The sequence below is a fragment of the Neovison vison genome, chromosome 1, assembly GCF_020171115.1.
Source record: "Neovison vison isolate M4711 chromosome 1, ASM_NN_V1, whole genome shotgun sequence".
Lineage (NCBI taxonomy): Eukaryota > Metazoa > Chordata > Mammalia > Carnivora > Mustelidae > Neogale > Neogale vison.
This window is the reverse complement of record NC_058091.1, coordinates 136,366,941-136,379,810: the sequence shown is the minus strand read 5'-3', so window position 1 is coordinate 136,379,810 and position 12,870 is coordinate 136,366,941. Positions and strand designations below refer to the sequence as shown.

General features: G+C 51.8%; 1 protein-coding gene across 1 annotated transcript in view; it reads left to right on the top strand.

Annotated features, from left to right (window-relative positions):
• Positions 1-4,912: 4,912 nt before the first annotated feature.
• Positions 4,913-12,870, top strand: part of GFOD1 (glucose-fructose oxidoreductase domain containing 1) — a 105,619-nt gene continuing 97,661 nt past the window's right edge. The window contains exon 1 of the mRNA XM_044259139.1: positions 4,913-5,343. Coding sequence (XP_044115074.1) covers positions 5,091-5,343 — 253 coding nt within the window. The 5' untranslated portion in view covers positions 4,913-5,090. The remainder of the gene's footprint in view (positions 5,344-12,870) is intronic.

The window sequence follows — 12,870 nt, the reverse complement described above, 5'->3', positions numbered from 1 at the left end:
CTCACACAAAGAACATGAAGAATAAACACCCCAAAAATAAATAAATAAATAAACTTTGTGCAGGTACCAAAAAAAAAAAAAAAAGAAAGAAAGAAAAGAATAAACACCAGATATTTGTGAGGGTATCATGTGCAAAAGCACTGGGGTTCAAAGGTCCATGTTATCAGAAGCTCAGGATCCATGCATGCTAAGAGCCATCCTCCTGTGCCCTGGACTGTGAACCAGGAAGACACAAATGTATAGCCAGGCTCTCCACCAACCACAACCTGGAACATCAACTTTTTCTCATTTCCCACGTCCGATTAGCTCACGGCCAGGGAACCATCATCTTGTCACAGCAGAGTGCCTGCATCTTTACTCCCATGCCTGTGCCTTCCTTCACTCTCTGGGTATTGCAGTGGTCCCCTTGCAGGGCTGTGTGGGGTGCACCCCCTTGCAATTCCCCTCCATGATGGAGCCTGAGTGCTGATTCTAAAATGCCAATCTGGGGGTGTCTGCCTGGCTTAGTAGGTAGAGCATGCAACTCTTGATCTTGGGGTTGTGAGTTCAAGCCCCACCTTGGGTGTAGAGACTACTTGAAACAATTTTTAAAAAATCTTTAAAACTGTTCACTGTCTGCTTTACATCTTTTAGTGATTGTCCATCATGTTCTGGCCCCTTCCACACAAATCCTTCTACCTTGAGTTAGCCTATTTTTAGCCTCCCCAATCTAGAAACTTCTCCCCTCTATAGTCTAGCTAACAACTGCAGCAAGTCTTTCAAAACCTGGGTCTAGTGCTTTCCTCTCTCTGCAAGTCTTCGGAGGCTTCCCATTCTGATTGCAAAGCCTTCCTCTGCTCCCAAATCACCCCCTGCAGGTTCCTACCATGGCATGAACCACACTATATTGCCATTGTCCGTTCATGCCTCCAATCAACAGGCTACCGGGCATAAGCAAACTGAAAGCAGGTGCCCTGCCTTACTCAGCCTTGGTTCTCCAGGGTCTAAACCATTCTTGCACATAGCACTTGGCACAGTTCTAAGCAGTTTATAAATATTAACTCATACGCTCTTCATAATATCACATGGTTATTAGAAGAACATATAAACATTTGTTCAACAAATGCATATTGAGTGTCTAGCAGGTGCCAGATCCAATTTTAGGCACTGGGGATTCAGAAGTGAACAAGACACACAGACTTCTGATCTCCATGAGTTTATAATCTGTTGAGGCACATGGATGATAAACAGATAAACAGGTATATATTATGTTATATCTCCTCTCCAGTGAGAGGAGATATAAAGAAAAATAAATCTAGACAAAGGAATGAAATGTGACAATGATGTCACTGTAGCCAGGATGGTTGGGCAAGGCAATCTGAGGAGGGGATATGGGAGCAGAGACCTGAGTAAAGGGGGGAGAGTGAGCCATGTAGATATGTCGGGGTAGAAGGGGTGCATGCAGAGGAAACAGCAAGTGCAAAGGTCCTGAGACACAAACAGGTTTTGAGGCCACTGTGCTGGAATGCGGGCATGTGGGTGGAAAGCTTTAAGTGAAGAGGTGTCCAAGGCAAGGGGTTAGCTCAGGCAGAGCTTTTCAGGCCATCCTGAGGCTGTTAGGGTTTATTCACTGGTAGGTGTCAAGCCTGGGGGGACACGTTAGGATTTATCTTTTAAATGTTCTCTCTGCCTGAGACACCTGGGCTGTATTGTTGGTTCAGCATCTAACTCTTGGCTTTGGCTCAGGTCCTGATCTCATGGTTGTGAGATCAAGCCCCATGTTGGGCTTTGCACTCGGTGGGGTGTCTGCGTGAGATTCTCTCTGCCTTTCCTGCTAGTGCTTGCTCTCTGTCAAAGAAATATTTTACTATTTTAAAGACTAGAAATTAGATTAAGTTAGATTTTAACATCTAACATTGTAAAAAAAAAAAAAAAAAAGTTCACCCTGGCTGCTGTGTGGACTGCAGGGGAAGCAGTAAGCGTGCAAGGAGTGTGACCAGCGCAGAGGTGAATGTTGTGGTCTAGGCGGTGAGGATGGTGACCCCGAGTTCCCACCACACAGGGGAGCTGTCAGACTCTCGATGCATTTTGCAGGCTGAGCAGACAGGGCCTGCTGATGCCTCCATTAGGGAGCGTATGTGAGAGAGGAGCCCTGGATGCCTCCACGGTTTTTGGCCAAATAGTGGGCCGGCAGTGCCATTTGTTGAGATGGGAATGACTGGGGGGAAAATGGTTTGTGGGGGAAAGGTTTGGGAGGTTTGGGGGGAAAGGGGGAAATGAAGCCTTTTCTTTTAGATCTATACGTATGAGTTGCTGCCAGGATTTAGTTTTGTCTTCTATGAAATGGGGATGATGTTTGTTTTATGCATTCGATGAGAATCAAATGTCATCATTTTCTTTTGCTATTATACAGATTTATTTTATTTTGTTTTATACACAGTTTATTTAAAAATAAACACAGGTTTATTTTTACTTACATAGAAGCCAAGAGTAGAGTTCCCTTTAAAAGAACACAAACCAGCTGCCTCTTCCTGGCTAGATATTACTGCCCTCGTATAATTGGCTCTTCTACCAAGAACCGATGTTGGTAATACACCTTCTCCATATTTATTTAACATTTATCTGGAGCTTACTATGTGCTAGACTCTATGCTAAGGATCTTAGAGAAACAGTCAATACAGTTTTCCAAAAGCCTTTGTATAAGCCATTATTACCCTGACCTAGCAGATAGAACAGTGGCCCCAAAAGGGGAAGTAATTTGCTTAAGGTCCCACGGCTAGTAAACGACAGAGAGGAGAGTGAACTCCAGGTACTCTGCCTCTGGTTCCAACCCCAATGCCAAGTGCCACATCCCCAGCTCCAAATGAGCGGCTGCCATCGCTGACATGTGGCCTGGCCTCTTGTGCAGGGGGATGGTGCCTCGTGTCTGACACCACTGCCTGGACCCCTTGCCCCTGTAGGCGTTCCTGCAACAAAAACATCTGCTCAAAAGAAGCCTGTCAGTACAGATGGCAATACTCCTTTTGTCTCAGACCTTCCCAGGCCGCTGGCAGCCACTCAGAGCACTCAGTGTCCTCTGTGCTTTTCTTCTAACGCCCTGAGGTCAGCCACCTCCCCCCATTGCAACACACGAGCCTCTTTGGTATACTGCTCTCTCCACGCGCCAGCCCCACTGCCAGTTGTTACAAGCGGTTTTAAATGCTTGCAGATATCACGTTTTCCACTCCCGTGTTGAAGCAGAGCATGTGCCACGGTGAGCTGAGTGAAGACAAGAGAGGAACATGCCCGGACCCCTGACCTCTCAAGAGACTTTGAGCTGGAAGCCAAGTCCCCGTACCTTTCAGCTTTGGGTCCCGCATCCCGGCACCAAGTGGGCACAAAGTGGACATTCGGTGAATATTCATTTATTTAGCAAGTGCTTATTGAGGGTTTACTTCGTACCCGCCGGGTATGTGCCCAGGCAGGAGCAGAGGGTGGGGGTGGGGATGGAGGCTAGGGAATGGGTGGGGGGCGGTGTTGGGTGGCAAGCAGCGAAAGAAGCCAAAGACAGAGGTCGAGTGACCTGGCGGTTTCTTCTGGCCAGGGCGTCCTCTCCGTCTCAAAACCCAGACATGCACACACGTGCTGCAGCCGCTTGGGGACCCCACACCTAGCGTCTGCTCAGGCGCTGGCCTCGCGGGGAAGGCAGAGCCTATTAAGAAGCCTGGGAGGAAGGCGACCGGCCGGTGCTCCCACTGCGGGAGGGGTGGCACAGGACTGGAGCAAGCTCGCTTGGGAGAGAGAACTCTCCAGCTCACCGCCCAAACTCTGGAGCCATGCCTGGATTCCAAAGTCAGGCCTGCGGCTTACCTATCGTGTGACCTTGTGTAAGTCACTTACCTTTCCCGGGACTCAACTGCATCATCAGGTAAAGGGGTTGCACCAATAACCTTAAAGGTTGGTGCAAGGACTAAGAGGGAGTGCCTGGAAAGCGTCCCTACAGTGGTTCTCTGCAAGAAGGAAAGGCTCCCTCTCCACCGCGCACCCCTCTATGCCCGCCCCCCGCCCCCAGACTCCCAGGGGACGAGTCGCCCACTGCCCGCTTCCCAGGGACTGACGACACGCCCAGAAGGGCGCGCCGGGCCCTGATGGATTTATTGGCCTGCTTGGGGCGGGGTTTGGGAAGAGGCGAGGGAAGGAAGGAGGAGGTGAGGGCGAAGAAAGGGAAGCCACGGAGGGACCGCGGGCGCTCGGGGCGGGGCGGGGGGAGGAGCCGGGCTGGGTTCCTGGGCCCAGCGCGGCGCGCACCGGGAGCCCGCGGCGGCGGGGCGGGGGCGGCGCGCGGCGGCCAATGGCGCGCGGCGCTGCGGCGGGGGCGGTGCGGCACCACCCCGGCTGCTGACAGCCAAACTCCCCAACTCCGCCCTCGTCCCCGCGGGATCCCGGAGCCCGAGCCGGCCTGGGGCCGAGGCCGCCCGAGCCGCGCCGCGAGCGAACATGGCAGCAGAATGAGGAGGCTGGCGCCGGGTCGTGGCCGCCCGCGCCGCGCTGCAGCTCGAGATCCGCGCCCGGCGCCCTCCGAGCCGCGTGCTTAGCCGGCCTCCTGGCGGCCGCTGGATTATTTCATTCCGAGCCGAGGGCGGGCGAGAAAGGGGACCCCGCAGCCGCGCGGGTCTGCGCTCGGGCAGGCTGTAGAGGCTCTTGCGTGCGAGTCGCCGGCTGCGGAAACCACGCGGGAGAGAGCGGGTCGCCGGAGCTGCGGAGGCGCGGACGCGGGGATGAGCCGGCCATGGGGCGGCCGCGGCGGGGCTCGCGGAGCCGGCCGGCGCTGCGGCGGGGGTGCCGCCTGAGCCGGGGCTCCGCGGGGCTTCGGGGCCTCGGGCGCCCCGCGGGGGTCCCTGCCGCCGCCCCCGGGAGGGACGAGAGCCCCGCGTGGCGGACACTGCAGCAGACGCCGTTCTGAGGCGCTTCGCCCGCAGCTCGGTGCGCTCTCGGCACCCGGGCGCCTTGCCCGGGGCACGGGCGGCTGGCGCACCTCGGCGAGCCGGGCGCAGGACTGGCTAGAGGGGTGTGTGTGAGCGCGTTGGATTGGAGATCTGAGCTAAAGCAGAACCCGGCGGACCAGAGCAGCCATGCTTCCCGGGGTGGGCGTGTTCGGCACCAGCCTCACGGCCCGTGTCATCATCCCGCTGCTGAAAGATGAGGGCTTCGCTGTGAAGGCGCTGTGGGGCCGCACGCAAGAGGAAGCGGAGGAGCTGGCCAAGGAGATGAGCGTCCCCTTCTACACCAGCCGCATTGACGAGGTGCTGCTGCATCAGGACGTGGACTTGGTGTGCATCAACCTGCCGCCGCCCCTCACCAGGCAGATCGCTGTCAAAACCCTGGGTGAGCGACCCCCTTCCCTCTCCCCTCCAGCTCCTTCCCTCCCCTGCTGCTTTTCTGCCCTCGCCCCCTCTGCATCCCAGAGGCTTACGAGGCATCTACGCCGGCCCGGGGACCTGAGATGCCACATGCCACTCGGAGCTCCCTCCTTCCTCATCCCCGGCCTTCCCTGCCTCTGCGCTTCTCTCCTCCCTTCTGGCACCACCTGGACGCGCCTTCCCACGTGCGTGGCGCGGAGGCTGGAGGAGGCGTGTGTTCCGGGGCTGGCGACGAGGCGGATCCGCTGCGGAGGACTGGGCAGGAGCCGCTCTCGGGAAGAGAAAACTAAGTCCGCAGCTGTGCCTGTAGTGCCCCGAGTGTGTGCGTGGGTGCGCGCCTGCGAGAGGCGAGTGCGCGGCACAGGAACGCCCGAATGAGGGGCCCCACACGTGTGGCGGATATTCCTGGGGGCGGTGGACTACCTGACGGGTAGCAGCTGTGGCGCCCTGCTAGGCCGGTTTGCTTCTTACTGCTCTTAGTTTGGTGTGAGATTAGAATGTGATGTTCCACCGGGATGATTCCGCCTTCGCCGTAAGCGAGGATGGCGGGAGAGGTTGGATGGGGGGTGGGGGACGACTTCCAGGGGGGTCCTGGGTCCGTAACCAACCGGTTTGACAGAACCACCAGGGGGATTGAACTGTCGAGTGTGGCAGCTCGGGAATTGGGGATTGTCTTCCGCGTGGGTTTGAAATGATAGATCTTAAATTTTGGGGGGATGGGCGCACTAGTGCGGAGGCAGGGATGTTTTGTGTGGGAAAAGGCCCAACGCAGCCAGTTTCACGTGGGAGCATGCTGTAGTCCCTCCTTAATAACCATCAGGAAAGTTCCCAGGCCTGAGGTTGACAAGCAGGTTGGGAATGATTTCACCGCCCCCTCGCCATCCGGTCCCCCCACCAAACCCAAGCGGTCTGAACACTCAGAACTCAGGAGCATCGGCGTTCCTGCCCTGCCCAGAGGAAACAGGAGCGCATAGTTTGTCCACCAGCAGTTCTTGTACGTACCTAAGACAGTCCCAGGAATACTGCTCACTTCTTACTCTCCCAGGAAATGGAACACCCACCTTGAAAGCTGGAATTTTTATTGATGGGGAAAGAGACAGAGCTTATGGCACAGGACACGACATTAAAGAAGAGTTATAGGGTATGAGCAGGGACAGTACTCAAGCCAATCAATGGTAATTTATGTCATCTTGGAAGGCATGTCTTATTTTTTTTTAAACTGGCATGAATTTAGGGTGGGTGAAATGTACCTATATGTTAATTCTATCTTCAGAGATCTAGGACCAGAAGATAGAACTCTTTCTTCCTAGAAAACCACTTTTTTTTTTTTTTAAGATTTTATTTATTTATTTGACAGAGACAGATCACAAGTAGGCAGAGAGGCAGGCAGAGAGAGAGAGGAGGAAGCAGGCTCGCTGCTGAGCAGAGAGCCCGATGCCGGACTCGATCCCAGGACCCTGAGATCATGACCTGAGCTGAAGGCAGCGGCTTAACCCACTGAGCCACCCAGGCGCCCAGAAAACCACTTTTTTATCAGGCCATTCTGCTCTTGACTCTGAGCAGAGACTTCTGATAGAATTCCTAAGAGGCTGCCCAAGGCTGTCCGTTTGTTTTCATGTTAATTTCATTAAGTTTCTGACCTTTGTGGCTTATTTTCTTTGGTCTTGAATTGAATGGCGTTGGGTTCTGACTTTCCTGTTTGATGTAATCTTATGTATTAGGTTGCTCACCTTTGTGTTTACAGGGGATCTGTGCATTATCAGACAGCTTATAACCATCCAAATAGCGTAAATCTGTTAGAACACTTTGTATCCAACAGGTCCGTCCTGAGCTCTGTTCTATAGAGAGCCAGTGACTGGTCATATCAGAAAGACCTTGTAACACTGCTTTTCCCCACTGTGGCAGCACAGTCCTGCAGGTCAGCACTGGTAAGGCCTATCTCCAGGAGAGTGACCATTTGGAGAACAAGGATGTTCCTGTTTTCTGACCATCTCTTGGGGGCTCTGGTTTGGAGAGAAGTGGCACAAATAATACATTTCTGGATACTTCTGTTCTTATTTTCAAAAATTCCTATGACTTTTTTTTTTTTTCCTTGACAAGATTAACATGAGTTACCTCTTGAAAACCAAGCAGGGGTCTTCAGAAGTAGACCTAGTTTAATAATCATGACTGAAGACTAGGGTTTTGTTTATATTTTTGTAGTAAGTCTTGGGGCTTTTTTTTTTTAAACCTGATTTTGCAGGTAATTTGAGATACTTTGTGATTATAGAGAATGCTGGGGGTGGGGGCATTGAATTTAGGTGAGGCTGGGCTTTGTCTCATTCCCCAGTTGTCTTCACTGGAAAATGCCCAGAGGTCCCTCTCTTTCACATTGTATCTGCAAGTTTGCAGCTGGGGGTTCATCTTGGTGTGCTTTGCTGTCATGGTTAGGGGTCCAACACACACACACACACACACACACACACACACACACAACAGAGGAAGTGAAACACCCGAACAGTTACAGAGCTGGTTTGGCCGTTGGGGGTTTATAGATGATGGTGTTTGCCTGGTGTTGAAACAAGCCAGTGTTGACTAGCCCCGGTGAAGTGTCCTTCTTTTGGCCAAAGCCTGGCCTTTGAGTTGCTTGCCCAGCGATGGCAAGTGGTCTGCGGCCCTCCATCCACACTCACGGCAGGTCTCTGGTGTGTCAAGGTGAGGGATGGTCTGGGGACCGTGGAGGAATAACACTTGGAGTCAGTAGAAACATAGACATCCTCCTTGAATTTCTAAAAATTCCCTTGAGATCCATCCTTTGGTGAACTAGGCATTTCTCTGTGGTAGAGACTTTCTGCATCCTTTTGTACAATTTTAACGCATGCCGGGCAATGTGGCAAGTGCCTTGTATAAAACACTCCCCTTCACTGTGAGAATGGGCCCCTAGCATAGACGTTAGCCCCGTTGTACAAATGAGGCAAACTAAAATTCAGAGAGCTGAGCAGCCTTGCTCAGGCACAGACAGCTAGGGATTTGAACCCGCCCTTCTGCCTCTTTTCTTCCTCTTCTATCCCCTAAACTTGCTTCTTGGCCTTAGTTCCTTCTGTCCGATCCAAGTAGCTCGGATGAGATCGTTGGCGTTCTCCTTTGTTCCCGTTTACCCCACGCGTGGAATCTGTTCTCTCTTGACTCTGTTCCTTTTTCTCCATCATCGCTTCCTCCACAGAAGGAACGAGGCCCCTACCTAGGTCTCCGAAGCGAGGTTCCCGCCTGCCCCTCCACACCGCCGCCTGCCTTTGTCTTCCACACCACTGCCAGCCTTTCCTTGAAGAACCGCAGGCTCCATCATGTCACTGTGCCCCCACTTTCGTCGCTTCTAGGAAGAGTCTCAACTTCTTGGCTTGACTGGCAAGGGCTGGCCTGTGATGAACTTTGCCCAGGCTTCTGTCCTGCTGGCGGTTCTGGAACCCTAACGGCTTCGGCTAAACCCAGAACTCCTGGTGTGTCCTCAAACGGACCCTGTTTGATTATAGGTCCATGCCTCTGTCTGGAACCTTCTGCCTTGTATTTGTGATGGATGCCTGTCCGTCCTGCAAGACTTGGCCCCAGGGTTGCCTCCTCCCTGAAATCTCCTCCTTTCCCAGTCTTGCCCGTCACATACCCTGCTGGGCTCGCTGTACCAATAGCTGCTCCCACCTTTTCTTGAACCTATTTTAGTGCATTTGGGTAAAATTTAAATTTCACTTAGTTATTTGGAATAGGTTCTATATCCATGTGTTACGAATGGTAAATACTATAAAAGCATACAGTGAGGGATAAGTGTCCCCCAGTCCCTGTTCTTCAACTAGAGGCAGTGCCAGGTTGTTCTGTTGTTGTTTTGTTTGCTTTTTTAATGTCAACCTTGGAAGGTTTTGCTAGGTATGTGTTAGCAAATAGGTGTCTGGGCGTTTTTTAAATCTTTTTGACACAGTTGGTAACATCTCATACACACTGTTATATAGCTTGCTTTTGTCATGCAACAGTATTATCTTGAGAAGAATTTATGTATATGCTCACATACACATCCATATTCATGTAAAAAAACAGCATAGGGAAGTATCCATGTTATTTTTTTGCTGTAGTATTTCATTATGTGGATAAATCAAAATTGACTTAACCAGTTCCTTATTACTCAGCATTTAGGTTGTTCCCAGTGTTTTGCTTCTACAAATGTGTAATGAATAACCTAGAACCTATTTCCCTTTGCACACACACCAGTGTGCTTGTAGGGTAAATATGTGAGCTGCTGGTCAAAAAGTATGTGCTCATTTCCTTTAACAAAGATGTTGCCCAACGAACTGGCCCCTGAAGTGACGCTGCTGTTTGTAGGTTTCCTCGTGTGCCTCGCTCTGCAAGCCCCTTGATTGCCCCATGCCTGAAGGCAGCCAGGATGGGCTCACTCACCTTTGTTTCCAGTGCAGCACAGTTCCCAGCCAGCCTTGGGGGTGAGGGGTCAGTCAAATCCCATGTCTGATTTGTTCTCCAGCCCCTAGACTGTGCAATGAGCCACTTGCTCGCTGCCTCCCTAGGTCCACTCTTGTTCCTTATCCGGTCTAGTCTCTATACAGCAGGTGAGTGGCATATAGACACGTATGTGGTTCTATGTCCTTCCCTGTGCAGAAGCTGTCTGTGGCTTCGTGTTCTTGGTAGCGCTGTCGCTGTTAGTGATGACCTCTTTCCGTTTGTTTGCTTGTTCCCTTATTTGCTATTTCTCTCCCCAACTGGAAAGAAATTTCTTTGAAGTAGGGCCTGTGCCTGCTTTGCTCACCAGGGTGGCCTTATCTCCCCTAGACAGTGCCAGGCGCTGAGTCACCCAGTAGGCACACTATAAATATTTGCTAAATGACGAATGAATGCCTTTCCAATGAATGAATGAATGAATGCTTGGGGAAGGCAAAAGATTATCAACAGGATGGGTCCATCAATCAGTAACATTTTGTGCTGCCTGCCGTAGCCCAGTGCCTCCCAGACATTCACACAGGCGGTCACCCCCTCTGCCCCCTGGGGAGTGAATGGGGGGGGAAGGGTTGGGGGGTCTGGATTGGGGAGATCTTGTCAAAATGCTGATTCCAGGGTGGGACCCAGGGTTTAGAATTTCTCTCTAGCTCCCAGGTGATGTGCCTGCGGTGGCGGCCAGACACAGAGACGTGGTGGCTCTCCGCCTTTGAGAAAACAAGACCAACCCTGCTGTGAATAATTAACCTGGCTGGGGAACTGTGTTAAAATAATCCGTTGGCTTTAGTGTGTGATGTGATGATGTCTGTTTTCATGTTCCCTGCCCCAGTGTTTGGAGACCTTAGCGCAGACTCTGGGGGCAGCCTCTTCATGGGAGGGCAGGCTCCTTTGGGATGGGAAATAAGGCTGTATGTAGAGTTTCGTTGAGCCTTGACTGCATATCCTTCTTGCCCGGTCACGTTCGCCATCCTCAGGTGAGGACCCGGAGCACTGTGCCCTTTTCTGCCCTCCTACAGAGTTTCCGTGGTTGCCCCCGGTGGAGAGAGGCTGCGGGAAAGGGTGGGAACCAGGAGGAAGCAGGGCTGGGCAGGCGTGGTGACCACACAGGCAGTAATAGGGCTGGAGATGATCAGACGTCCTCTTTGGACGTGGTAGTAACCGTTCTGGAATCCCAGTTTCCCCTCGACCTCTCTTCTGGATGTAGTTCTCTCCTAAGACTGTGTGGAAGAGGGAATTGCGTTTTTCCCTCCAGCTTTCTGCCCCTGAGCACTGAGTGAAATGGTTTTGGTCTGTCAGCTAGGAGTAGGGTTGAGGAAGCCCTGGGGCATTATGTAAATGGCAGAGATGACTGTGTACTGTTAGGAAAAGTCAAGCATCACCAATCTCATTTCATCTAATTGAAATTAGGTGCAGTTGAGTGATTATTTTGCTGATGATATCTGGCTTTGAAAATGTATGAGTGAGAAGAAGCTATAGGAATCGAGACTGGGGGGGCGCCTGGGTGGCTCAGTGGGTTGAGCCGCTGCCTTCGGCTCGGGTCGTGATCTCAGGGTCCTGGGATCGAGTCCCGCATCGTGCTCTCTGCTCGGCGGGGAGCCTGCTTCCCTCTCTCTCTCTCTGCCTGCCTCTCCATCTACTTGTGATTTCTCTCTGTCAAATAAATAAATAAAATCTTTAAAAAAAAAAAAAAAAAGGAATCGAGACTGGGCATCTTGATCCTGAAACTGGGGAAGAACCAAAAAAAAAAAAGTGGAAGTAGGGGCACCTGGGTGGCCCAGTTGGTTAAGCATCGGCCTTTGACCCAGGTCTTGATCTCAGGGCTGTGGGATCCATCCCCACATCGGGCCCGAGCCTGCTTCTCCCTCTGCCTTTGCCTCTCTCCCTGCTGGAGCTCAGGCTCATGCTTGCTCTCTTAAAAAAAAAAAATGGTGGAAGTAAATAGCCTGTTTTAAGGGTTTTACCAAGAAAGAAATACACTGGCAATTAGGTACGTATATTGATTGAGGGCAGTCATGGCCCATCACTGTAGACAGCGTCGTGATTGACAGACCTGCTGATGATAGAAAAGGTTGGCAGGTCACAACTGTATAATCATCCGCTGAGCCTCAGTCTTCTGATCAATAAAATGGAGCTAAGATACTATGATACAAGGTTGGTATGACAATTAAAATCAGAGGGGGTGTGTAAAGACTTTGCCACCCCCCCATCTGTGTAAGTTCCATAAATGTCATTCTGTTTCCCCCTCAAGGGGGTCAATTCTTCAGTCTGTTCCAAATGGTACTTTTGAAGATTTGGTTTTTGTATGTATTAGACATGATTCCCTTCTGCCAGATTCAGAAAATACAGTTAAAAGGTTTTAAAAATTTTTTATGTATTTGTTAAAAGATTTCTTTATTTAGAGAGAATAAGGGGAGGGGGAAAGGGACAGAGGGGGAGAGAGTCTCAAACAGCTTCCTGCCTGACGTGGGGTGCGATCCCACGACCCTGAAATCATGACCTGAGCCGAAACCAAGAGTTGGATGCTTAACCCACTGAGCCACCCACGTGCCCCTTTTCCAAAAATTTTTATTTTTTAAAGGGAATGCGCCTAAGCCAATCTTCGGATGTGGGGTTTACTTGCTTCCTGGGTCCGGGGTCTGGAAGGCACTGATGGTGTTCCCAGGAGTGCACCGTGTTGCTGTGAGGATGTACTTACCTGTGGGAACGATGCAGGCCTCCCACAGAGCTTGGGGACAGGGGGACAGGGACACAGCAGAGGCCTGAGCAGGTGCCTGCAAACGCTGAACTCTGTGTGTGGGCCCCATCCCCCTTCCTTCTTTAGACCAGGGCCTGGGTGCGGGACAGAACTCCTAAATACAAATATTATGGGTTTAGAGACCCCCAGCCCAGCCCCCGCTCCCGGTGGTCCCTGCTCGTGTCTGATGTTTCTCTCGGCTCAGTCTTCTTGGAGGTTATCTGGTAACGTGGGGGGTTCATCACAAAACACCATGGGGACCCTCTACTGGAGGGAAGCGGGGCCGTA